General features: G+C 47.3%; 18 protein-coding genes across 18 annotated transcripts; 7 read left to right on the top strand and 11 right to left on the bottom strand.

Moving 5' to 3' along the window:
- Window positions 1–237: 237 nt before the first annotated feature.
- B9G98_00021 (Inositol hexakisphosphate kinase 1) lies at window positions 238–2,088 on the top strand (the record flags this gene model as incomplete). The annotated part of the gene is made up of 1 exon (XM_024806579.1): window positions 238–2,088. The coding sequence occupies one exon, from the start codon at window positions 238–240 to the stop codon at window positions 2,086–2,088; it is 1,851 nt and encodes a 616-aa protein (XP_024662347.1).
- Window positions 2,089–2,163: 75 nt separating this feature from the next.
- On the top strand, window positions 2,164–3,138 carry B9G98_00022 (Set1 complex component swd2; the record flags this gene model as incomplete). Its single annotated transcript, XM_024806580.1, has 1 exon — window positions 2,164–3,138. One exon carries the CDS (start codon window positions 2,164–2,166, stop codon window positions 3,136–3,138), a length of 975 nt encoding a protein of 324 aa, XP_024662348.1.
- Window positions 3,139–3,397: 259 nt separating this feature from the next.
- Window positions 3,398–7,486, top strand: B9G98_00023 (Nucleolar pre-ribosomal-associated protein 1; the record flags this gene model as incomplete). The annotated part of the gene is made up of 1 exon (XM_024806581.1): window positions 3,398–7,486. The coding sequence occupies one exon, from the start codon at window positions 3,398–3,400 to the stop codon at window positions 7,484–7,486; it is 4,089 nt and encodes a 1,362-aa protein (XP_024662349.1).
- B9G98_00024 (Carboxypeptidase S) lies at window positions 7,483–9,111 on the bottom strand (the record flags this gene model as incomplete). Its single annotated transcript, XM_024806582.1, has 1 exon — window positions 7,483–9,111. The coding sequence occupies one exon, from the start codon at window positions 9,109–9,111 to the stop codon at window positions 7,483–7,485; it is 1,629 nt and encodes a 542-aa protein (XP_024662350.1).
- Window positions 9,112–10,445: 1,334 nt separating this feature from the next.
- On the bottom strand, window positions 10,446–11,282 carry B9G98_00025 (hypothetical protein; the record flags this gene model as incomplete). Its single annotated transcript, XM_024806583.1, has 1 exon — window positions 10,446–11,282. The coding sequence occupies one exon, from the start codon at window positions 11,280–11,282 to the stop codon at window positions 10,446–10,448; it is 837 nt and encodes a 278-aa protein (XP_024662351.1).
- Window positions 11,283–11,448: 166 nt separating this feature from the next.
- B9G98_00026 (Carboxypeptidase S) lies at window positions 11,449–13,095 on the bottom strand (the record flags this gene model as incomplete). The annotated part of the gene is made up of 1 exon (XM_024806584.1): window positions 11,449–13,095. One exon carries the CDS (start codon window positions 13,093–13,095, stop codon window positions 11,449–11,451), a length of 1,647 nt encoding a protein of 548 aa, XP_024662352.1.
- Window positions 13,096–13,774: 679 nt separating this feature from the next.
- Window positions 13,775–15,205, bottom strand: B9G98_00027 (hypothetical protein; the record flags this gene model as incomplete). Its single annotated transcript, XM_024806585.1, has 1 exon — window positions 13,775–15,205. The coding sequence occupies one exon, from the start codon at window positions 15,203–15,205 to the stop codon at window positions 13,775–13,777; it is 1,431 nt and encodes a 476-aa protein (XP_024662353.1).
- Window positions 15,206–15,574: 369 nt separating this feature from the next.
- On the bottom strand, window positions 15,575–15,880 carry B9G98_00028 (hypothetical protein; the record flags this gene model as incomplete). Its single annotated transcript, XM_024806586.1, has 1 exon — window positions 15,575–15,880. One exon carries the CDS (start codon window positions 15,878–15,880, stop codon window positions 15,575–15,577), a length of 306 nt encoding a protein of 101 aa, XP_024662354.1.
- A 205-nt stretch (window positions 15,881–16,085) lies between these two features.
- B9G98_00029 (40S ribosomal protein S13) lies at window positions 16,086–16,541 on the bottom strand (the record flags this gene model as incomplete). Its single annotated transcript, XM_024806587.1, has 1 exon — window positions 16,086–16,541. The coding sequence occupies one exon, from the start codon at window positions 16,539–16,541 to the stop codon at window positions 16,086–16,088; it is 456 nt and encodes a 151-aa protein (XP_024662355.1).
- A 149-nt stretch (window positions 16,542–16,690) lies between these two features.
- Window positions 16,691–17,725, bottom strand: B9G98_00030 (Autophagy-related protein 37; the record flags this gene model as incomplete). The annotated part of the gene is made up of 1 exon (XM_024806588.1): window positions 16,691–17,725. One exon carries the CDS (start codon window positions 17,723–17,725, stop codon window positions 16,691–16,693), a length of 1,035 nt encoding a protein of 344 aa, XP_024662356.1.
- Window positions 17,726–17,901: 176 nt separating this feature from the next.
- B9G98_00031 (Peptide-N4-(N-acetyl-beta-glucosaminyl)asparagine amidase A) lies at window positions 17,902–19,374 on the bottom strand (the record flags this gene model as incomplete). The annotated part of the gene is made up of 1 exon (XM_024806589.1): window positions 17,902–19,374. The coding sequence occupies one exon, from the start codon at window positions 19,372–19,374 to the stop codon at window positions 17,902–17,904; it is 1,473 nt and encodes a 490-aa protein (XP_024662357.1).
- Window positions 19,375–19,985: 611 nt separating this feature from the next.
- Window positions 19,986–20,345, top strand: B9G98_00032 (Kinetochore protein mis18; the record flags this gene model as incomplete). The annotated part of the gene is made up of 1 exon (XM_024806590.1): window positions 19,986–20,345. One exon carries the CDS (start codon window positions 19,986–19,988, stop codon window positions 20,343–20,345), a length of 360 nt encoding a protein of 119 aa, XP_024662358.1.
- A 9-nt stretch (window positions 20,346–20,354) lies between these two features.
- B9G98_00033 (Uncharacterized protein C3F10.08c) lies at window positions 20,355–21,068 on the bottom strand (the record flags this gene model as incomplete). The annotated part of the gene is made up of 1 exon (XM_024806591.1): window positions 20,355–21,068. One exon carries the CDS (start codon window positions 21,066–21,068, stop codon window positions 20,355–20,357), a length of 714 nt encoding a protein of 237 aa, XP_024662359.1.
- A 55-nt stretch (window positions 21,069–21,123) lies between these two features.
- Window positions 21,124–21,888, top strand: B9G98_00034 (1-(5-phosphoribosyl)-5-[(5-phosphoribosylamino)methylideneamino] imidazole-4-carboxamide isomerase; the record flags this gene model as incomplete). The annotated part of the gene is made up of 1 exon (XM_024806592.1): window positions 21,124–21,888. One exon carries the CDS (start codon window positions 21,124–21,126, stop codon window positions 21,886–21,888), a length of 765 nt encoding a protein of 254 aa, XP_024662360.1.
- A 43-nt stretch (window positions 21,889–21,931) lies between these two features.
- On the bottom strand, window positions 21,932–22,756 carry B9G98_00035 (DNA-directed RNA polymerase II subunit RPB3; the record flags this gene model as incomplete). Its single annotated transcript, XM_024806593.1, has 1 exon — window positions 21,932–22,756. One exon carries the CDS (start codon window positions 22,754–22,756, stop codon window positions 21,932–21,934), a length of 825 nt encoding a protein of 274 aa, XP_024662361.1.
- Window positions 22,757–22,825: 69 nt separating this feature from the next.
- B9G98_00036 (hypothetical protein) lies at window positions 22,826–23,098 on the top strand (the record flags this gene model as incomplete). Its single annotated transcript, XM_024806594.1, has 1 exon — window positions 22,826–23,098. The coding sequence occupies one exon, from the start codon at window positions 22,826–22,828 to the stop codon at window positions 23,096–23,098; it is 273 nt and encodes a 90-aa protein (XP_024662362.1).
- Window positions 23,099–23,156: 58 nt separating this feature from the next.
- Window positions 23,157–24,023, bottom strand: B9G98_00037 (Protein decapping 5; the record flags this gene model as incomplete). Its single annotated transcript, XM_024806595.1, has 2 exons — window positions 23,157–23,489; window positions 23,571–24,023. The coding sequence occupies 2 exons, from the start codon at window positions 24,021–24,023 to the stop codon at window positions 23,157–23,159; spliced, it is 786 nt and encodes a 261-aa protein (XP_024662363.1).
- A 97-nt stretch (window positions 24,024–24,120) lies between these two features.
- On the top strand, window positions 24,121–24,672 carry B9G98_00038 (N-terminal acetyltransferase B complex catalytic subunit naa20; the record flags this gene model as incomplete). The annotated part of the gene is made up of 1 exon (XM_024806596.1): window positions 24,121–24,672. The coding sequence occupies one exon, from the start codon at window positions 24,121–24,123 to the stop codon at window positions 24,670–24,672; it is 552 nt and encodes a 183-aa protein (XP_024662364.1).
- Between the last annotated feature and the right edge of the window lies 1 nt (window position 24,673).

Consider the following 24,673-nt stretch of genomic DNA (forward strand, 5'->3'; position numbering starts at 1 on the left):
GCCATTGGACATTCAACTGCTTCAATTTTACTGATACGCTCTACGTTCCGTCTACAAATTAGATAACATGTCCAAAAGCAACTACATCTAACCAACTCTCGTCTTTGCAACCGTTTGCTCCCGCTAGGACCTTAACGGCGTAGATTTCTGCCCAGCAGAAATCCGATGATGTAAGCGCTGGCTGGGTTTATCGACTGCAAATAACCTTAGCGTTTAGATGGTTTCTAGCAGGTTATAATGGAGGCGAACAACGAAGAGGAGACTCCTCGTGCCCGTAAAGCGAGCCAATATTTCAAGGTATTCGAGGAGCAGCCGTCGCAAGCTGCAGTGCAGACGTCGAAATCACCCTCAACATTGAAGACCAGCTCCCCCAGAACAAGCTCTCGTACTCATAAGAAACCTAGCGCTGTAAGTGAAGCTACGTATGTGCCTCACCATTCGAAAGTAGAGGACGCAGCTAAGCCCCAAACGGGGCGTGCAACGCCGGTTCTGGAAGGAACGGTTGTTTTTAGTGACGACGAAGACTATGATGAGACAGATGTGGAGAATGATGCCATCGAGGGTCAGAGGTACCCACTATCTGTAGAGCTCACTCCCTTCCAACACAAAGTTGGTGGACACACTGCTATTTTCCAGTTTTCTCAGCGGGCAGTCTGTAAGGTGCTTGTCAACAACGAGGACACATTCTACGAAACAATTGAACAGTTCCACCAGGAGCTACTAGCGTTTATGCCAAAATACATTGGTGTTTTGAACGTACGGCACCGTGCGCCCGCCGATTCATGCGGTAGCACGAATCCTGATGAAAGCTCTCGCAGTTTTAGTGAAGTCTTACTTGGTGACAATGTCCACATTTTACCCAACTCTATGATCCCGTCTGATAGAAGACACTCCTATGCATTAGGAGATAGACGAGGCTCCACAGCAAGCCCCCGAGGCTCGTTAACCTTGGACGATAAGCGACCGTCGATTGTGACATGGGGAGCTACCACTGTTAATCGTCAGCTGCGCGATTTGGTCCTGAAAGAAGTGTTCAAACCCAAGCGTGAATTCAAACAAACAAGCTCGCCCCTTTGTCGAGCCCTTGATGCAGATGCAGATGTTCCCGTATTCCAAATGGACTTGGGCCAGCCGAGCAGCCCACAGTCGGCTGCAGAGCCGTCCACGCCTGAGATGCATTCTATGCCGGCGTCCCCGATATTGCCTGCAACAGCTTCACCGGTTATAAGACCGTCTTCGGGATCTAGATCATGGCACCATTCAGGAAGGCCGTTCCAAGAGACTCGCACCAATTCCACGCCATCTCTTCATATGGACAGTAACAAAATGTACAACAAGGCGGAGCAGTTTATTGTGCTGGAAGATTTAACCCAGGGCAGGAAGAGGCCATGTGTTCTGGATCTCAAAATGGGCACTCGACAGTATGGCGTTAACGCGACAGAGAAGAAACAACTTTCCCAGCGCCGTAAATGTCATGAAACTACTAGCCAGAGGTTGGGGGTACGCGTCTGTGGAATGCTTGTTTGGAATACCCGTACTGAGACATCCTTCTTTCGCGACAAGTATTTTGGTCGCCAAGTGAAACCTGGACCACAGTTTGAAAGGTGCTTGATGAGGTTTTTGTACGACGGAGCTACCGCATGGTCTATCATCCGACACATTCCCAAACTCCTGAAACGACTTGTAAGCCTTAGTGCAATTATTCGTACCCTCACGGACTATCGCCTGTACGGATCGAGCCTGCTGATGGTATACGATGGCCAGAATACGGGCAAAACGGACGTTTCCATCAGATTAATCGATTTTGCCCAGTGTGTAACGGCCGAACATCACCCAACCGGCGCAAGAGCACCCCCAACGCATGTTGGACAGCCTGATATGGGGTTCTTGCTAGGTCTGCATAGTTTGAAACAGACATTGGAGAATATTTATCACGAACTTACCGGCAGCACATACACGCCGGAAGGGTTCAACTCAATTGAATCGTCAAACTTTCAACACCCCGTGGATATGCTAGACATTTTTGATATCCTGAGTTTGCCGGCAGACTCGACCGTTGAGCATGAATCCCTAGACTTTTCCTATTAATTCCAACCGCTATAATAGATTTTTTTTATGTATTTTGAGTAGGATCCTTCCACAGGCTAATTTGTCATCTTTGAAATGGTCCGGCGTGAACTGCCTTTGACGTCAGATGTTGTGTACTCATTCCAGCCGGCAAAAGATCTAAGGAACCATGAGGACACGGCGGTGGTAACATCTGTAGATATCGATGACTCGGGGCATTGGTGCATCACCGCAGGCACTGACGAGGCGATCCAGCTGTACGATTGTAATGCTGGAAAGCACACGAAGACGGTAGCGAGCAAGAAATACGGTGCTCACTTGGCAAAATTTACTCATTCACCCACAAATTGTGTTTATGCATCCACAAAAGAAGACGATACTATCAGATATCTATCTTTACATGACAACCAGTACGTGAGATATTTCAGAGGCCACAAGAACAAGGTCACTGGACTGGAAATCAGTCCCACGAGCGACGTGATGTTATCAACAGCTCTAGATAGATCTGTGCGGATCTGGGATCTGAGATCACAGCACTGCCAGGGCCTGTTAACGGTTCCGACCCCGTGCCAAGTCGCTTTCGATGCGACTGGCCTGGTTTTTGCAGTAGCTTCTCAAGAGCTACGAACTGTCGCGTTTTATGACGTCAGATCCTTCGATAAAGAGCCATTTGTTTCATTCAGAGCCGAGGTCGATGGTAATTGGCACAAGGTTGAATTCTCAAATAACTCTAAGCATTTGGTTGTTGCTGGCGATACAGGGTTTCACGGAGTATTTGATGGATTCAATGGCAATCATGTCACTAATGTTACAGGTTTCAGATCCCTACAACGCCCCATTCCCTCTGTGTCGCCCGTATGCTTCTCCATGGACGGCCGCTTTTTATTCGGTGGATCCAATGATCCGGCCTTGTGTGTATGGGACTTGGGAGATCTGAAGGACGAAAAATCTATTACACCGTCCAAAATCATTGAGGCGCCTCAGCAGCCCGCTATTCTCGCAGTAAACCCGCGGACAATGCTTCTTGCCACTGCAGACAGCTCGCTCACGTTCTGGCTTCCTTCCGCATAGTCCCACTCCCTCTCAATTGTTTCTTAATTTTTTTGTATTTTTTTGGTTGCCTATGTGTATAATTGAAGTTTCTGTCTAAAACAATAAACGTACTTGGCCCTGTCTGCTGAGATAATTTTTTTCCATTAGGCATGGACGAACTCAGTGATGTTATCAAAAGAGCTGGTGATGCTCAGGAGCTCGCTGAATTTCTCCAAAAAAATCAGAAACAATTGTTTCTGATTGGGCCTACGCAGCAGGAATATCAAATCAGGCAAAAATGAGCAGCACTACCATCTTACTGTGCCGTCTTCTTGAAGCCTGCCAAACTACTACCTTACAGCCTTTTGGCACCAAGATAATTGGCATGATCGTAAAAGACCATCTAAGAGTTATTTACAGAAGTCTATTTGTCGCCAAGCCCCGACTTTCCATACCAGCGCTGGATCTATTGCGTATTATTTGCATATTCCCTGGGGGATCAACTGCATCAGATTTGTACAACTCATTCGACTTTTCGCTGAAAATTATTTCGAAAATCCTGGCAGATCAGGAGCTGCGCAAGCCGTTTATCAAGTTTTACTTAGCATTCATCGAGCACTCTCCTTCTGCTGTTCGGAAAGACCTCACTTCCCAGCGAAAAATTGTATCTGGCTGGTTCAGTAAAATTGACACTGATCCTGAGGAGATTGTACTGGAAACTTTGCGAGTTTTCAAAGAGTTCGTTGTCAAAGACAGGGCTTTTACGAAAACCGCCAAAATTAGACTTTTCAACGACTGGACGCTCAAGCATTTCGTCAAGTTACTCAACCGTGCAGATGTCGGTGCCTCCATTGCTGACTTTTTGTATTTCATGCTAACAGACACAGAATATGGTGTGCACTTTTCAGATCGTGGATGCTATGGCGAGCCAAACAATAAGCTTGCCCTTTCACTTCTTCGAATGCTAAAGCCTTGGGAGAGTCAACACCAAATGGATCTTGCAGTTAACATCATGAAGAGTTATACGGAGCTTTTCTATCCGTATTTCACCGGGTTACAGGCGACGTTCTCTTTTTCCCCCAAGGTTTCAATGTTTTGGTTTTCTTTTGCTGTGTTACACGCTAAAGCTATCAGTCTTCCCGTCCCAGAATTCGATTCGGTCCACAGCCCCTTGGACGATGCAGTCGCGGCATGTATTCTGCCCCCTACACTTGCGAGGGCCACCCTCACTGGCGGGTTGACATTTGGCGAGTCCTCGCTTGTTCGCTTTCAAACCGCTCAGATTGTGCTCTTTGCATTGAGAAAACTGCGGGCAGTTCTCGATATCTATGAGCAGAGAGTTTGGGATAGTACTAAAGTTCTGAGTGAGATTATGGAGAGACTCCCTGAGGTTCACTTGTTTTTGAAGCCCTCATCTCCTCAACTTCTCCAAACCACTTGTTTGGCATGCCTACGAGAATACTGTTCAATTGCGTCTCCAGCAAGTATTTTGCCGTCCGCTTTGACAGCTGTTCTTAATAAAGAGCATGTCAGTGGTTTGGAGCTGGTAAATGCATACGATATCCTTGAGGTACAAACGGTTATGACTGGACAAGCCAAATGGTGGAATCGTGGTAATGACAAAATGAGCTTTTTCACCAAGCTCGTGAAATTTGCTTGCTACAACCCCAATCTAGCCGGCCAATGCGCCAAGCTGCTGCAGTCTTTGGTTGAAAAAACGCTTGCTTTCCAAAATATTACCTTTGTTCGACCTATCGATGTCCTGCTGTACTCGTTAGAGGTTGTTCTGCCAACCATTGAAAAAACAGAGCAGGAAAAGCTCTGGGCCATCATCGATGAAAGTATCTCGCGCAGTGTAGTGACGCCCTACCCGTATGTTGACCGGTTTGCTACCAACATTAGTCCGTTTGCAGTGGCACTCGTTGACCAGTGGAAACACGTTGACAAGAATACGCCTAACAAGAATGTTTTGAACTGGATAGCATCTTTCGTCCGGGACTTGGGCATTATTGGCGAAGATACTGTAGCTGTTGGGCATCTGCTGGAGGAACTAGGTGACGTCAAATTAAACCTTCCACTGGATGATTACTTCGAGTTTGTTATTTCCGCTCCAGTGGACAACGTGTTGTCCCGAGATGATATTATTTTCAAGATTGGCACCCCGCTAGAGTTCATGGCGACAGTGAATCGAGCGGCCTCGACGCCCACACTTGCACCTTTTCTCTTGTCGAATTTACCACAAGCATTAATCCACTACCTTGTTGAACCTTTGTGTTCTCATTTGTTGCTGAGCGACAATACTTACAGAATCTATTTGAAAACCTTACGGGAAAAAGAGCTTTCTTCGCCTGCGCTCAGTGCAGATTTAAAAGGGACTCCCTTTTGGCTGGAGGCCCTAGACTTCTTGAGCAATGAGTATCTGATTGAAAAGTTTTTAGAGACGAAGAACGAAGAGATCGTTGCAGTCCTGACTCAACGTGGTGTTCCATTACCCTTGGACTTGGCTCTTGACAACCTCTGGCTGTCAGAAAACTTCAAATTACAAAAAATCGACAGTGAGCTAGCTGAGAAACTATTTGATGAGCTCATGAAAGAGAACAACATCAAATCGATCTGCTCGGTTATTGAGGCTTCCAACTTTTACAACCCAAAACTGCCTTTGGACCCGAAGATTCTTTTGGCGGCAAGTCAGTTTGCACCATCTTACATTGCCGAGGAAAGCATTTCCTCCTTCATTGAAACCGCACTGGAAAGGATTGAAGATCAACCGGATGTTATTCTGAAACTAATGAATATGTGGAAAACAAAACTGGATTCGGACCAACTCTCCTTGCTCGACGAGTACGTTGGCACTGTCAGGCGCGCTTTAAATCCAGATATTGCTCGATTGTCAGATGTCCTTGATGGTCCAGGTAGTCAGACATGGCTAAAGCGCAGTGTTTTGCAACTGACAAAGGTTTTGGCATTATCGCAATCAAATGCGAGCGTCCGAGAGTTTGTTGAGGAGTTCTCAATTTATCTCGCAAAGAGACGTGCTAGCATTTGGACAGCTGTGAATTCAAACTCCTTGAATGCACTGATTACTACCATTCTGGGCTCTGAGTTTACTGTCGACTTAGTGAGCTTGGCTTGCCGATTAGTTTTCGCTGTTCGCAACGCCCAATCCATAAACCACACCGAGCATTTGCAGACTTTAATGCAGCGACCTGTTCCGAAGGGAAAACAAGAGTATGCTATGGTTTCTATTTTACTTTGGCGGCTGTTCATGGTGGATCCCACGATGAATTCCACCAGCCAAATTCAAGACGGTCTTCTGTGCTTCTACAATGGATCTTGGGAAAGCTCATCTCAACTTGTTTTTCAGGTTTTGGAGATTATTGAATCTAACCTAAGCGCCTCCTGGGTCGATAAAGTTACAGCTTGGGAATTGCGCGGTGAAGAGTTGGTTGACGACTACGAAATCCCACCGTTAGTGACAAACGCTGGCAACACTTTGCAGGTTACTCTTGAAAAAGCTAAAATTTTGGCCACATGCCAAAATTATGATTCAGAGGCTAAACTTCAAGCTGTCCAGGCAGGATTAAGTTTTGACGAACTCCAAGGGCTTTTGGAAAAGCATGATATTGAGCACCCGCCTTTCGGGTATCACGATGAATTCCTGGTCAATGCCCTTGCCAGCTGCGACTATATCATCAAAGAGGATAAGGTGGACGTACGTGCTCTGGTAGAGAGCAACGCATTGGCGTTCGTTCTGTGCTGCTTGGCAAGCAAGAACCAAAACGTTGTATACACAGCGGTGCAACTACTTACTGCCGTCGCGACTTCTTTGATGGGTGAAGAGAAAATTTACAGAGAGCAGATTTCCACGCAGCTAGTCGTCAACAAAGTGTTAACGTATATCCAGACCAACGGCCCTTTGCCTTGCCATTTGGCAATTTTGGCTGCTGAAATCCTCAATGTTGTCACGAAACCTGGACACTTCCTGCACGAAACAGCTAGTGATTGGCTTCTTCTTGGACCTAGTATCAAAGAATATGATATGCCCTTGTTCAAGAGTATTCAAGCCAGCACCACAGAACACAAACCTCGTGAGATGTTGTGGTTAGTGGAAGCATACAAGCACGCACTAATTGACCGCTCAGTTGTGAATATTTATATCAAAAATGGACTGATTGAGTGGTTGCTCACGCAAATGGCTCAGCTTACCCCCAAGTCTTTCCAACTTAAGCGGGCTATTGAACAATTTTTATCCAAAGTTGAAGAAATCGGTGGCTCAATGAATCTGATAGGACGTCATGCTGCTCTGGTGTGGCCAAATCCTGACGCCAAATTGGTCAACTCTGTTCCCAAAGACAAAATATTTAACTGGTTAGGCCTATCAAACTAGTTACAAGCGTTAACTAAGAATTCATAGTACCATACAACGCAACTAATGTGACTGCGAATGTTTAGCGACTCGTCGACGGTGTGAATGTTGTTAGTGTCCGACATGAAGACAGGCAAATAGCGGAAAATGTTTTCTGAAACATCCCAGAAATGCGCAGTATCAGTGTTGGCAGTCATGAGGCTAGGAGCCATGAAAACAGGGCCGTAGGGGTGGTCAATAACATCGTCAATAACATGACGAGTGGTTCCAGCAAGTAAATCCCAGACTTCACCCTTGTAAGGAGAAATGGGGGCAGTGTTCATGCCACCAAACGTTGAAACATTGAAGCTACCGAGAGGTGTCTTTTTAAGGATAGTCTTGCCATCGAACTCAAGACCAAGGCCATGTTTAGTGGCAACCTTCTTGACGAATTCATTCATGCGGCTACGAAGGTCGTCCAGGTTTTGGTGAACAGCAATACGGTGGTCAACCTGCAGCTCGACATTCTCGGGCAAAGCGTTAATTTTGACGCCACCCTGGACAATATCAATAGCTTGGCTGGTCTTGACAATGAAGCGAGTAGCAGGATCACTCTCAAGAATTGGTAAAAGCTTGTCGTGAGTGCTGGAGCGCAAAAACTTTTTACGTTCGGAGTCTTTGAGATCAGCAGCGTGTTCACCCATACAGTCGAAGAACTTTTCGACAACACTGCCTTTCTGAATAACTGGACTAAGAGGATTAGCCTCCAGTTCGAACGCAAGCTCAGAAATTATACCAATACCAGTATGATCAGGAGGCATTGAGGAGTGACCACCAGGGGTGTTCAGCAAAATCTTGAAATCAACACGACCCTTTTCGGTGACAGCAGGAGACGCGAAAATTGAACCGCCGAAAGGAACGATACCAATGCCCTCGTCAACGATCACCTCAATACCGTGGGTTCCATACCGCTCGTGGAGGAGACGAGAGATGGGATAAGCGCCGCGGAAGCCAGTAATTTCTTCATCAAAGCCAAACGACAAGATCACAGTGCGCTTAGGAACCCAACCCTGGGAAAGCAGGCTTTCAATGGCCTCCAATTGAGCGACCAAAGAGTTTTTGGTGTCGGAAGTACCCCTACCCCACAGGAACTCACCGTCAAAGTGGCCATCAAATGGAGGATAAGTCCATTGGTCAATCGTGTCGTTGTTAACGGGGACAACATCCTGATGGGCCATAAGCAGAACCGGCTTAAGGGATGGGTTAGTTCCCTCTATAGTATATAGCAAGCCATAGGTATTAACCGTCTCGACATGCTTTGATGCCAAGGGGAAACTCTTGAACAGGTAATTGTGCATATCCTTGAATACGTTGAAACGCTCGTCCTTGGTGGGGTCCATGGCCAGGTCGTCGTAGCTCATAGTAGGGATGCGGATCGCACCAGCAAAAAGCTCAACGGACTTTTTCTTGTACTCTTCACTCACGAACTGACTGGAGTTTGCCAAATGACCATACTCGGGCTCGATATAGGGTCGCTGTTCACACAATGGGTGCTTGGGGTCGAGGACCGGTTTATGGCTTGTCGTCAGGAAAAGCACAATTGCGAGAACCAATCCAACGCCAAGCGCCGCAGCGTAGCGGTTGAATTTATCAGCGACACTGACCATCTTTCACAATATCCGAATTGAGTTTAGGTCGCTAGGTTCAAAAAAATGGCGAGGTCCCTTCTTTTATAAGCTAGCTGCATATGATGTTGGCTGGCATGTCTAACCCTCCTGCAGGGACGAGCGTTGAGGGCCGCCAACGCGATTGTGAGCTTCAAAATGGTTGAGCTTTATCAAATTTGAACCTGAAAATAGCACTGTGCAACTATAACACCTAGAGTCTCAGGCCGAGCGTTTCGCTCAGTTTAGGACATACGGCAGCGACGGGTATTCGGCTGTGCTTATCGTGCAGGTGACCGTTGCCGGGAACAAGACTAATCTTAGTGACCCCAACCAGATAGTGCATAAAAGCGCTTTACAGAACCAATCTTGCCGGGAAACCCGTGGGCATTGCTCGGTTCGAAGCTCTAAAGTATAATCCGATGATGGCTGTATAGCCGATCAACATGGACTAACGAGCGGGCAAGAAAGCGTAGTTTCATTCCTCTCATAAATGGATATTATTTATTGTACGTGCCTACAACTTGCAATACAGTATAATAATCAAAACGATTGCTGTTGAAACCGTAGCTTATCACTGGCCTGTGTATGCCGATAACATGGTAGGTACTGTTTACAACTAAGGCATGCACGACTAAACCGTTGACTTGACGTGAGCAGATAGTCTTATGTACATATCACTCAATTGAAGTCATACAGTACCGTCAAGAGTAGTTCTTAACTCGATAGCAAGATTCCAACAACTATTAATGGAACATCAAGCTTTGTCCAATTCATAGGCCAGCTCCTTTCCGCGAATTTGCAATTTTGATACCTCTAAGCTTTTAGCCTTCTCAACGTCTGAAGAAATCAGGTGTGAAGCAGCCTTTTAGAAAACCGAAGTAAGGCCTCAACATTAGAAATGCAACGAATTATATACGATCTGGCAGACGTCGTTCAATGACAACACTCATTGACAAGAACGCCAATTTATTGCCTTCCTAATAGAACCTATTACAATTGGTTCAGTTTTTGAGGTCAAGCCCATCATAGTCTATCGAAAGCTTCTTATTTTCTGACTGCTTGCGGTAAATCTGCTGGTAGCGCGTCCAAGAAGCTGTCGACTCAAGTTATCATTCTCAAACTAATCTTGATACACTGATGCCTTGATTTCAAATCAAATGTGACTGGTTGGAATCAGCTTGCTTGCCACTGATTGCTATGAGTGCGTATGGCATGGTTCAAGCACGTCGGGGATGACTGCAGGCGACTACGGTACCCTAACCCATAAATTAAACCAGCTTCAGTAGAAAGAGGAAGAATCCTAATATTCGAGGATAGTTAGATCAATATTCTATTCAATCGTTCCAAGTATATACCATGAGCGGGTATTCCATCAGAAACCCATCGTCCATGGTCTTCTTGAAGACATCTACAACCTTCCAGCCGAGCTTTTCGTAAAGTTTACGGCCAGGCTGGGTAGCAAATAGGGCAAATTTCGCAGGGCCCTTAGATTGCACCTGACCATCTTTAAACGTGGGTTCATAGCGAACCATATTCTCCATAGAGTGTTTGAACATCTTCTCACCGTAACCTTTGCCATGGCAATCTGAACGAAGAGCCACTAATTGGCACCAGCTATACTCTTTCTTAGAGTACCTAGCGTTGGCTAACTCTTCACGCGACATATGGGCGAGTTCTTTCTCGGGAACTAGCAGCTCTTTGTAGCCGACATATTCCTCAGCCTCCCTGAAATTTTCAAAGAATGCCGGATTGCTGAAGGGAGGATTCTTTCTGAACCTAAAGTACCAATTTTTCCAGAAGACAGCAAGTGCACAAGCATAAATCGACTTGATCTGTTGCCAAAGTGTGAGCGCCACACTCTTATCTCGGGGAACGAACCACATGCAGAATCCAACCGGTCTGTCCCCCTCATACAAAACCCAAGTTTTGGTATTTGGGTCAATCAAACGATACCATTGACCATACGCCAACAATTTAAGCACCTTGTTGTAGTCTCCGAGCGTGCCAGAGGGTGGCGGGGTCGGGATTGCATACCGAGGACCGAAAAGAAGCTTCGTTAGAGGATCCTTTTGGAATCCGTCGTAAAAAATAGTGGCAATTTCTAACGCCAACTCGAAGGTTGCATCTTTAGGCTCAACGAGTTTTACGCTTGTTGCCGTGTTAGCAGCCATATCGATAACAGAAAGTTTCAAGGTGAGTTGAGAGACTCATCTGCTGACCTACACGGCACCACGAACGGACATCACAGTTGACGTAACCTGCAGGCCCTCGGCTCCTAGTTCAGGCTAAACAGCCGGTGGAAAAAGAGAGAAATAGCTACTAACTGATACTGTAATACTAAAGAGTGCTGTTTAGAATAAACTCGTAGTACCAAGCAACAGTGATCAAATGACTACGGAAACGTAGTTTTTCGTTGACAGTGTGGAAGTTGATCATGTCTTCAAAGTAGACTGGGCTGAGGCGGTAAATTGCCCTTGTCAACGCCCAAAAGTGATGAGTGTCCGTAGCAGCAGGCATAATGCTTGGAGAAACAATAATGTTGCCCTCAGGCTTGTGCTCTCCTGCAGTTTCACCCAAGACATGACGGTAGGTACCTCCAATCCACTTCCAAGGGAGACCTTCGCTTGGAGAAATAGGAGCTGGTTCACGCTTATCCATGGCTGTGATAGAGAAGTTACCATTGGGGCCGACGAGAACTTCATCGCCGTCGCTGTAAAGCCCCAATTGGTACTTTTCAGCGACTCGCGAAGCAAAGTGTTCAATGCGATCCATGATGGCTGGCACACTCGAGTCGATGGCAAGGCGATGGTTGATAGACAAAGAAACCATCTCTGGTAACGCGTTGATTTTCACACCTCCTCGAATGACGTCCAACGCTTGGGTAGTACGAATCGTGTAGAGAAGTTCAGGTTTCCGTTGCAAAAGCTTCAAAAACAATTTGCGATGACCAACACCGTCAATGTCTAAAACAATACGCCTGAGTTCTTTGTTCATGTGCTCGGCGTGCTCAGCGAGGCACTGGAACAGGCTCAAGGTAGGGTTCCCGTTGTCAATCGAAGGCTTGAAGGGGTTGTCTTCAAGTACTTTAGCAAGCTCGGCCATAATGCCAATTCCCGTGTGGTCAGGTGGCATAGATGAGTGTCCACCAGGGGTTTTCAAATCAATGCCAACATCAAGATAGCCTTTCTCTGCAATGGCCGGAGCAGCCACAGTCGAGCCAAAGGCTGACATGAAGCCGAACCCTTCATCGACAATAGCCTCGAGAGAATCCCGACCATAACGGCTCACGAGCTCTTCAGCCATGGGTCTGGCTCCGTTGTTGCCACTGATCTCCTCATCATAGCCGAAAGAGAGCAATAGCGTGCGCCTCGGTACCCAGTTTTGCTTCAACAAGCTCTCCGTTGCCTCGAGAATACCCACTAACGTGTTCTTAGTATCTGCCGTGCCACGGCCATGGATAAACTCTCCATCATAGTATCCAGAAAACGGAGAAAAATCCCACTCTTGGTTGCCAATGGGGACTACATCCTGGTGGGCCATCAAGAGCACGGGTCGCAATTCAGAGGACGAGCCCTTGAAAGTGAACAAGAGGCCATGCTCGTTCACAATCTCTAGGTTACCATGCTTGACACTAAGAGGGAATTCTTTCTCGACAAACGCCTGGAAATCGTAGAAGACCTCGTATCTCTCATCTTCCCCAGGAACCCCCATATCATCATAGCTAACGGTAGGAATTTGAACAGCCTTGGACAATTTGTCGACAGAGTATTTGGCATAGTCCTGTTCGAAAAACATTGTTGCATTGGCAAATGAAGAATCTGGATATAGTGTTTCCATTTGGGGACAGAAGTTGGTCTCAGATTCTGAGGGGACAATTGGAATTAGCGAAACAATAATGTAGAAAAAGAACAAGAAAATGCCTGCCATCACAGACAACTCCAATTTGGAGCGGCGATGCCACACCGAGTTATTCTGTTCCTCCATTTGATTTCGGCCCGCAATTGAGGATGTACACAGGTATAAATAGGAGAAGCTTAAAAGTCGAGGCGTCGGGATTCCTGACTAAGGGCCTCTGTGGTGCTGCCGCAGCAGTCATGCATGCCGAGCTTTATGCATGTAAATACTCGTAGCCAAGAAGCAATTGAGCAAAGTTTTTGTGAAAGAACTAGTATGCATCTCTATTTTGACTTTGTCGTAGTGTTTTTTCCCTTTTCTAGGTTAGATACCGGTTTGAGGGCTCCATATTGTTTTTGGGTGACAACCTCTAGAACTCTGTGTTATTCCTTATCTTTGGGAAACACTTTGACAATCACGTGCAAACAGACGAAAACTCTGTCTTTCGCTAGCTAAAAGCATTGAAATGTGGTAGATTCAGTACCTGTGTTCGAGCAGATGGTTTATATGAATGATGGCTGCGAACATAGAATTCGGAACCTGCCGCCTGAGACGAACGCACGAACCCTGCCTCGAGTCTTTCAGGTCAATAAGCACCAACTAGCTCTCAAATCCTCAGTGCATCATTGTACTCTACATGACTTGCATGAATTTTGAGTATCCATATCGTCCAGCGCATATTGGAGTAGAGCCAGGAACTGCAGCCCGAGACCAATTGATATCTAATTGTTAAACCTACGGTTTTCTATATGGTATATTAAATACATAATCAAATATCACTGGGATACTCGTCTACGAGTTTCCGGATATCTGCCTCGTTGAGTTTCCAGAACTCGTGTGTGTTCCGTCCCATGCACTCACCCGCGTTCTCTAGTGCGGTCTTTGTGCTGGGTGCGAATGAGAGCCTGAAGTAGCTCGATGTATGATCACCAGCATGGGGTGAGGGTGCATAAAAGTAGCCCGGTGAAATCAAAGTTGGATGAGGTTCCTTGGTCTGGAACACCCAGAATGCCCGACTGAGTTCCACAAGAGAAAACTTCTCCTTCATGGGATGCTTATCGAATTGGACATCGATCCAAACAAACATGCCTGCCTTGGGCACCGAGTAGTCCAGAATTAGTTCACCGTCAATCTTATTATAGGGCGCTAGACCGGTAATCATGAGGTCCCGGCGTTCTTTGTACTCTTTGGTCAAGTTTTCCAACCAATTCATCCAACCGTCACAACCCCATTGCTCGAGAACCTTGTACACCATCAATTGAGAATATCCAGAAGGGTGCATGGTGGATTCTTCTGCATGGTAGTAAATTCTCTTGATAAGACTGGGCTGTCCAACAACCCATCCTAAGCGGCATCCAGGAGCAAAGCACTTGGAAAACGAATCGAGACGAAGAACACGTCCTTCTGTGTCGACACTCAGATAGCACTTTTCCATCTGGTCCGCATACTGCATAAACCAATAAGGGCAGTCATCGACGATGATGATATCGAATTCGCTGCAGATCTTATAGATCTCTTTCCGTCTTTCCATCGGCACAGTAGCACCAGTAGGATTCTGTCCAATGCTGATAGTGTACATGAGATGAGGGCGCTTTCCTTTACTTGGGTCCCAGTTCTCTAAGATGTCCCGGAGATTCTCAGGAATCATACCGTCGCGATCCATTTTAACATCGACAATATTGAGACCACGAACATTTGCTGTTTCAGTAGAAAGCGCATAGGTAAACTCTTCGACAAGTAAACTCTGACGCTTCTCAATGGGGTCGTTCTCGGACCACTCGTTACTCAAAACCTGAAGGACCTTATTCCAACCATCCGTGTTTCCGTTTGTGGCTACGTGGTCAAAGCCTCCCTTGTACATTGGCTTGGAAACATGGTCATCGATGAACTTGGTGACCCAATCATGGAGCTGTTTCTGTCCTGTGGCCTGGCCATATTGAAGCGCGGACGTGAGGTCGTCGCTGTTGGACGAGACGACAATGTTCTTAGCCTCGGGGTCGAATAAAAAGTTGGTCGCAACTGCTTCACTAGTCAATTCCTTTACTGGAAACAGGCTGGGGTGAGGCAGGCCACCAGAAATGTCCGTTAAACCGGGGATTGAGTGATAGCGATAGAACAGCTTGAAGATATTCTCCTTACGACGAAGCGCGGTCTGGCTAAGATGATGGTCAAGATTAACTGGAGTTTGCAATTCGGTCATTGTAGTTTGTGATGCCGCGTCTAAATTTCTCGATTCAACGTTGATGCCGTTTATATATTTTCAACTCTATCTGACCTTGTATGGTATCTGGGAACGACGCTGAAATTTAGCTTAGAATGGAACTCCCAAGCGAGGTTTCCCCTCCTCCGCGATTACCTACGAGGGAACAGCTAGCGAGCGAGCGACTCCTGACGGCTATCCATAGCGCTTCCCCATCTTTTAAGAGGAAAATAAAATTAGCAAATAGAGGGTGGCAATTTGCAAAAACTAATCGTTGAAGTAAATAATCCTCCCATACTATGCAGAGCCGAGAATATGCCCAGGCCCTGCAGACTGCCGGGTCTGCGTACGGTGCATTTGATTCGTTCCTCATTCGGTCAAATCAGGATCTACTTCTTCAAACCCGAAATCATCATCCCCTAGCGCGTAGCCAACGTTCGTGTTATCATCAACACCTAATTCTCCCAGCGTTGAAGCCTTGGCCTCTGTGATCTCGAACCACGTGCCGTCTTTTTTCTGCAACGCAATCCTGAGAAGCTCCACTTGTTCGAAGCTGGCCTGCTTCGTTTCTACAAGAATCTCAGCCAACTGCGCAATCAATTGCGACACTTTATTAGACTCGTCTTGCAGGATTACTATCGAGACTCGACCTTGCCTTGCATGGAGGGTTATCATGCTTAAGTGATATGAAAGTCTTGGGAGGAAAGTTATAAATGTGGAAAAAAGAAAAAAAAAAAAGGGGAGGGAGGAGGAGGAGGTCAGAACACGGAAAAAAAAGAGGCTGCCAGTACAGAACGCAGGCTCTCAATTTTCAGGCGATCAAATAACCAATAAGACTTGATTAAAGTCATGATTTTTTGCTATAGCTTAATTAAGCAGTCTAGTTAACCAGGGCAGAAGCAGTGGCCGACTCGTACTTCCAGTTAGGGGGAAGAACGGCGGTGGTGCGGTAGTAGCGGGCCAGACGATGAATACGGGACTCAACAAGAATAAGACGGAACTTGGTGTCCTTGTCCTTGCGGTTCTTCTCGAGGTGCTTGCGCATGGCAACAGCCTTCTTGATGAGGTGGTAAAGGTCCTCAGGGATCTCAGGAGCGAGACCATTAGACTTGAGGATGCGCAGAATCTTGTTACCAGTGGCAACCCTGACCTGGGGGACGCCGTGGGAGTCACGGAGGATAACACCGATGGCGGAAGGAGTCAAACCCTTGCGAGCGTACTTGATAATCTGCTCCTCAACGTCCTCAGGAGTAAGCTTGAACCAGCTGGGGTTCTTGCGAGAATAGGGAATGGCCGAGGCGGACATTCCCTTGCCAGAGCTGTGCATACGACCCATGTTTGTGGTTTACGATCGGACACTGGCGACTGTGAGTATTAGAGTCTTGGTTACTCATATAGCCCTAAGCCCTAAAGTGGACCCATATCACATAATATATATATTATCCCCGGGTATTGGGTACTAAATACAGCTCTACGCATTTTATTTCACTCTTTGAGCTCGGATGAACCAAATGGACGCGTCTTGATATCAAACCCGACCTCCTTTAGCACTATAGCAATGATGTTGCCCAGTATAGTGAACAGTTTTCGTGTAAACGGAATGCGCTGCATGACTGCCTTGTTGCTGCGAATAAGACGCACAATTACCAGAAATGCAACCAAAGCACTGGTATCAATAGCTATGCGACGTAATGCTGCAACCAGTGGCTTTGATAAAAGCTGTAAAAGGTATCGTACCTGGGCCCATACATCTGCCTTTTTGGATGGCGGGTTAATTGGCAACCCGTCGTCGTCATTCCGACGGCCAATCGGCTGATCATACTGTCTGCGAATCGAATTAATTTCTTCGGATATAGTTTCGAGCTGCCAAGCAACATTTTGTTTCCAGCTCGCAGCGTCAATGGCAGCCTCGTCGCCTTCGTATGCAATCGGACCAGGAATACCAGCAATAAGAGGGTTGAGTCCGGCAATACTACCCTGATCCATGCTATCAAAGGCACGTTCGCTCATCCGCTCGGTTCTATCTCGCTCGCTAAGACCAAATTCTGAATAGGTGGGCCGCTTCAAAAACTGGCTGTAAACGGAATGGTTGCTCGCAATGGATCCTGTTCGATGGTGAGGCATGTTTTTGGGAACCATATCCTCAATTTTCCCACCAGACTTGGCGATCTGGGCTACTTGCTCGAGCTCGGCAATTAGCTGCTCCGACTCAGGGGTTATCACAGCCACACTGCGCATTGTCTCTAGCAGAAACTCAATATACTTCACTTTCGCTTCTGCACGGCTAAGACCATGCTGTTGACGCCATGCGTCCCATTTGCGGCGATTGGCTTCATCCTGGGGAGAGTCGCCAACCGGACGCTGCATGATTCCCAGCACGTCACCTTCGGTTGCTTGCTTGTAGAGCCCATACAAAGTAGTTCTACTTTCTGGAGGTGGCTTCGCTAAGCCATTAGGGCTCCTCGATAAAACCTTGATAATTGAAATCGCCTTTGCAAACGCTTGGTCGACTCCAGACATTGATGACGTGACGCGGGGTATACGGAGGATGGCAGCTGAATATATAAGTGGGTGACCGTAGTCAGTTTAAGCGAAAACAACCCCTGGAAAACATAAACTGTAGGTTATCTCGCCTTTATTGGGTGTTCTTGAGTAAATGTAGCTACTGATTTCTCTTCTTAATAGACTGTAAGCGTTTACCATGTCTCAACGATTTGACCATTCACTGCCTTCTTGAAGTGACTTACCGAAGCCTCCTCCAGATATTGACTTGACTGGGTGTCTGTGACTTTACCATTGCCATCCAAATTGACGTTAGTGTCAATCCAGGTGTACAGGCTGACTGGGGACTGAATGCTATACGACTCCTGGACATGGTTCTTGGTAGGGCCTATTTCGACGGTCAGTGGATAGTTGAAAGTTCGCGACACTCCATTACTTCCAATAACAGAGTCTGTTCCAGTAAACTTTTGGAAAATACTGGTATCGTCACCGTTTATAGTAAGATGGTTTTCGAACGTCGCATTCTGATTCCATCCCACTTTTTGAGTGGTGCCGCCAATGGTCAAAGTTGCTGAACTCGAGTAGGATCTAGTGAGCAGCACATGCTGAGGACTGGTTCCTAAGGAGTTGTCGAGCGTATTTACGGTATCTTGAGGGTTGTCCATTGTCCCTGAATTTGTTTGCCCTGGTGTGGACCAAGTGAATAAGTTCACGTTGACGATCCAGTTAGATGGAACAGGGTTGTTGTCAATTCCGTTGGATATATTAAGTTTGAGGGTACTTGCCCCCGACCAAAGTTTGGGTAAAAAGGCTGTTACGTCCATGAAGTAGCTTGGAACGTCATAGGCCCTGATTCCAACCAACGGTTTCCACAGCTCTGCATTGATTCCACCCGTGTAAATGATAGGGAAAGGTGCAGCATAGCCTGCAGGCTGCCCGTTGATGTAGGCATTAACAAATCGTGATGGACCACTGCCGCCGTGGGTGTTCCACCAGAATTCATCGTTGCTATTACCAGAGGCAAAAACCTGAATGAGAGCCCGATTCACATTGCTAGCCTGCTGGGGTACAGATATCTCAATATCATCTGAGGGTGCGGTCCAGTATAGGTTGGTTGGGTTTTTCCTGAATGTCTGGATGTTGGTTGCAGGGTTGTCAAGGGCAATCGCCCAGCTATCGTCTGTGTTGGGCTTGTTACTGCTCTTGTAGAAATTCGCCGTTATGGAAACCTGAAAAGTTCCTTGAAACTGCTCGTTCACGATGTTGTTGATCAAGAATTCAAAATGTCCTGTTTGCTTGAATAATGATAGGTACTCTGAAACATCTTTCGAATAATCCCAATGAGCGTTATCGTTTGCCGGTTCCGAGGTTGACGTGCGCCAAATTTCAATCCCGTTGAAAAATGCCATACCAAGTCGATCATAGTTCGACGAGGTGGTGTTGACCAAAAGCTCCAAAGAGACACGATTGAAATCAACGTTGGGTGGATTGTATGTGACACCCTGCGGAGAATTGAACGAGTTCAAGAACGCAACGTTCGATAAGAGGGGAATTGTAGCTACAGGTACTCCATAATCTGGCTCATCGGGCCATAGTTGGATGTTACCACTAGCTAAAGCCGAAGAAAAAGCAGTTATAAGAGTGATGCAAAAGAACGGGCTCACCATGTACCTTGAAGAAATATTCGTGTCTGGTAGTCTTGTATTTATGGTATCTGACAGGGTATCAGTTAACCGCCGGCATATCGCTTTGCATAGTGCCAGCTGTTAATTAACACTGCCCTAAACTCTCTATGGTGTGCTGGGTTGATGTATAGGCTAGGGTCTGAGCTGTACCGTGCATTTTTTAGGTAGTTGAGGTGACAGCTCCACTAGGGTGGCTTTTCTGACCGCCCGGTCGAACTAGATGAGCATAGCAACCTCTAGTGGTGCCAGTATTCGACTGTAACTGACTGCTGTACGTGGTAACACTAAGCAATATTCCTGTTTTGGAAACGTTTGCCAAGCTGGATAACTTTATTTGTTTTACTAAAATATCTTGGCTTAGAGTTTGGTCCTCTAAGCTCAGCCATATGCGTAGCATAGACTTGTGAATTAACCTGCATAGTCCTCAGCATTATCTGAAGTGTGCATGCGAGGAAAAATATTCGTCGTACTAGAAACAAAAAACTCTATAAAAAGTTCGTTTTTCAAAACGGTATCCTGTTGATTTTCAGAACCAGCCTCCAATTGAGGGCGGTTCGCATATAAAGTTCAGGATCGCGAATCTCATAGTAAGCATGTTCGTTGTATTTCAGTGCAGGCACTGCGACGCTATTGTTGGAGATGCCACTGACTGGCTCAAGGCAGTAAAGGATATTGATTCGATAGCCCTGGGGAATATAACAGAGGGCTCAGTATATGTAGAGAAAGAACCTGTAAGGGTGACGTCTCAATTTCGCATAGATCGAGGTGCAGAGTACTTGCCGTTACATTGTTCCAAATGCGACGCGGTTTTGGGGCTCTACTATCTCAGTACCGGCCGGTTTGACGATGATCTGCGGAATTCCTATTTGTTGCACATCAGCGAGCTCAAATCATATCAAATTCCAGTTTTGAGGATGCCTAGTGTGGATCCGGGATCCCCACAAAAAGCCTAATTTATGTATTTATCTTTTCCTTCGTCGAGTTTTATTCTGCACCCGTGCAATATCTCTTTGAGACACGGATACACCGTGTGCGGTTGATTTTCCGACGCTGTTGATTTTCAGACCGCGATCATGGACCCGCTGCTTTCTGACCTTCTTTTCATGAGCCAAAACAATACCAGCTTCTTTTGCTCTTGATCTATGGGTTTCAGATCTCTCTTTTGCCTTTGCCTTAATACCTTTAGCGATGGCCATTGGCATTTTTTCTGCCTTTTTCTTTCCCCCAGCTTTGGCGAGCCGGGCCTCGAGGATTTTGATTCGGTTTTTCCCAATTGATTCCATAGGATCACCTATTGAAATATCAGCACCTGTGAATTCCTGTTGTTCATGCAAAATGTGTGATTCTTCGATGAGTCTTTGCAGCTCCAAGTCGTTTTTGAGGTCCTCTTCGTCTTCCTTGGTCTTTTTGGGCTTGTCTGCCTTTCCAGCCTTTTTGGGAGCTCCCGAAACCATAAACCTTCTTCTTTCTGCACTACTGAGCACACTTGAGCTAGAAGTTTCAGTGTGCTTGGCTGTCACGGGTCCGTCCTCTTCACTTTCACTTGATTCTTCGGGCTCTGATCCTAGTGCCTCTGGTTCTGATTCTGCTTCAGAGCTGGAATCGGCATTTTTGACAACTGGCTCACTCCATTGTTTGCCGAATTGTTTCTCGAAAAGTGCTTTCAATGGGTCCATAGCACTCCTCGCTTTAAGAAAAAAAAATCACGAGTGGGAGAGGGTTTCCTGAGTCATGACTCGATTCACGGGCTGTATTGATATTCACAATGGACAAGTGAAGCAGATTGTCGGCGGAAGTTTAAGCAGTGACGAAAATGACCTGAGAACAAATTTTGTCGCATCGCATCCCAGCTCTTACTTTGCCAAGCTTTACCGCGATAACAACGTTACAGGGTCGCATGTAATTAAATTAGGTCCGGGATGCGATGAAGCGGCTAAGGAGGCCCTGCGAGCATGGCCAAAGGGATTACAAGTTGGCGGAGGAATTAATGCCGAAAATGCTGCCGATTGGATCGCTCAAGGGGCCAGTAAAGTTATTGTGACGTCATATTTGTTCCCTGGCGGAGACCTTGACACCGAGCGTCTTGCTGCACTGGAGAAAGCAGTTGGCAAAGAAAATCTAATTATCGACCTCAGCTGCCGAAGAGTAGACGACGGATGGGTGGTGGCTATGGATAGATGGCAACGGCTCACTTCGTTCAAATTGAGCAAACAATCTCTGGAAGATTTGGCTCACCACTGTTCAGAGTTTCTTGTCCATGCAGCAGATGTTGAGGGATTATGCCAAGGCATTGACGAGGAGCTCGTACGGAAGCTTGCAGAGTGGTCACCCATTAAAGTTGTTTATGCTGGAGGCGGTCGTAATCTGGATGATCTGGCGCTCGTCAAAAAACTCAGCGGGGGGAAAGTCGACTTGACCTACGGCAGCGCTCTCGACATTTTCGGGGGAAGCGGTGTGAAATTTGAAGATGCGGTCGCGTGGAACTCGCAGAACTAAGCAAAAAAAAATCATTCCTGTAAACTAACTAGCATTACAACTTTCAGTACCATTGTTTGTACTCATCTTCATCGCCCTTGTCAAGCGCCAGAACGATTTCGGCGAGTTTCTTTTGGAGAATCGAGATACCGCGCTCAATCACCTCGTTCGGTTTGAGCTGACCGGTGGTTTCGACATTAAAATAATATTTGGCGGGCTTGGCCTTGAAATCAAACTCTTCACCTTCTTGAGGAGGCTCTTCCCAATCTGCGTTTTTACTCTTTGGCCATTCGGCCTCGGCACTCTCTTCGCACCACAGTGAGGTGTGTCTGAGTTTATTCCAGGGGTCGTATTCAAAGCCAATAGCCGAGCAGGGCGACCATTTCGCATGCTCCTTGGCGATACCCTTCTTGGCGACACACTTGAGTCTAAGTTCTTGGTTGCGACGAAGCTTGCAAATGAGCACGCCCCTTTTAGAGGGATCAGCAAACACAGGACGGCCAATACTCTCATCGCGTGAGGCTGCCGGCTCGACTACCAAGTCGCTTGTGTAAATCTCCATTGTGCCAGCGCTCTCGCACCGTGCGTTCAAAGACAGCACCACACTGCACTTGTCACAGTACTGCTCGCAGTCGCAGTCCCGCGTATACTCCAACTCGTCAGTCAGAGTCGAGTCCAGGGGAATCAGGCCCAATCTGTGGGCGATGAACTCGTCGGCCAGCACGCTTGTGTTGACCTCGATCTCTACGAGGTCGATGGCGATCGTGGGGATCTCGGCAAGAAATACACGTCTCAGTGAGTTTGCAAGAGACAAGTCGACGCCGCTCAGCACCATGTCGACCTCATCCCGCGCCACCTTGCGGACGGTGATATTCGGTCCACCTTCCATTACTTCAAGTTGGCTGACAAACTATTTTCCCGCGACATCTCAAACTACAATCGCAGAAGCGGGGCGATTATGTCTATACCAGTGCGAAGAACAGATCTTCGGACCGAAACCACTTTTCTGGCCAGTATTGCTCCGGCACAAGGCAGTGTCTGGAAGACAGCGTATCTGGTTATTCGTGACCAAATCGCCTACCCCTTTTTCCAGGGCTTGCTGTGGGCGTTCGCCAAAGACTGGTTCGTTGTTGGCAAAGCGCTGGCGGCAACCAAGGGCCATGTTGCCGGTGAGCAGATACAGAATTGGCTGTCTGTTTGGTGGAGGGCCAATATCCACCGGGAGCTGTGATGATTGCGGAAGGCGCTGCGGTAGAATACATACACATAAATATATAAATAAGTCACATTTAAGCATCATCTGGGACATTGGGGCCGCGACCGCGACCGCTACCTCTACCACGGCCCCAGCCACGACCGCGACCGCGACCGCGACCGCGACCTCTGCCGCGAGACCAATCTGACCGGTAGTGCTCGGCCGATTCACCAAACGTTTCGGAATTGAGCTCGCGTTCTCTCTGGCGGCGGGAATCGCGGTCCTCGTCGGCAGGAGCGGTAAGATTGTCGAAAAAGGAAGACTTTTTATTGTACACATTGGCGCCCTCCGCAGCGGGGCGGTCGGACTTGATAGCGTCCTGGAACTTTTGGCCACTCGAGACGAAATCAAATTCGTCGTTATTAGACTTGTTAGTATGTTCAGAAGGAAGGCAACGTTGTTGTTCTGCATTTTGACACTCAGACATCCGATTCATCATAACACTTACGTTTTCGGGGTGTGGCTCCTTTGCCGGCGAGCTCTGCTTGGGTGGTGCCTGATCTTCTTCCTTGGGAGGTGCTCGGGGCTCTTCCTTGGCCGGTGCTCGGGGCTCTTCCTTGGGCTGTGCCCGCGGCTCTGTTGGAGCAGCCTGGGCCGGCGGCTGGCTCATGTAGTAGGCGGCCTGCATCTGTGCCTGGATTTGCTGGGCTTGAACTTGGGCAGGAGGTGCCTCGATGACTTGCAGATCCTTGACATCGTCGCCCTTGAAAACAATAAACTCAAAGATGCGTGCAGACGGCGGAATCTCGTTCATTCCTTGCAGTCTGCCCTCGGTTCCATAGCTAACCACCTGGGTCAGCGAAACCGAGGACTTTTCAGAGCTGATCTCATGCAACGTGCCCACATAGCGGATGTCGCTTTTGGACACTAGCGAAATGGTCTTGCCAACGTACTGAGACATCAGGAGGACCCTTATAGGACAGATGGACGATTACGTTTGCGGGTTGGGTAAAAAAACCACAAAAAGCCCTACCTTGGCGTGGCCTTGTGGCTTTGTCATGACGAGTTTACTGCCGTTTAACGCAGGGGATTTGTTAGATTGTAATGCAATAAACCTCGATGTTTTAACAGAAAACTACGATATTAGCTTCTATTTGGAGTACATGTACTACTGGCCCGACCTGCTGTTCAAATCAGTGTCGCGAACTCGCAACGTAGGCTATATGATTGGCAAGAGCGAGGGCGCCGGCCTGGAATGGCATTCTCACATTACCGCCGTCACGGTTGACATGGAGTACCGAAGGCTTGGGCTGGGCCGTGTTTTGGTTGACCTGCTCAAGCTTGCGTCCGAAGCACCCGACCAGAACTGTTACTTTATGGATCTCTACGTGCGCACATCTAACCGCATTGCCGTCGACATGTACAAGCTATTCGGGTTTGCACCGTTCCGACGGGTAGTCGGCTACTATGGACAGGGCAGAGACCAGGACGCTTTCGACATGCGCATGCCCCTGAAGCGAGACCCACACCGCAAGAGCCTTATCAAGGGCCCTCACACGTACGAGTCCAGTCAGAACCGGTACAAGTACGACAAGAAGTCGCTTAGCTGAA

Source organism: Wickerhamiella sorbophila (assembly GCF_002251995.1).
Source record: "Wickerhamiella sorbophila strain DS02 chromosome Unknown contig1, whole genome shotgun sequence".
In the NCBI taxonomy this organism is placed as follows: Eukaryota; Fungi; Ascomycota; class Dipodascomycetes; order Dipodascales; family Trichomonascaceae; genus Wickerhamiella; species Wickerhamiella sorbophila.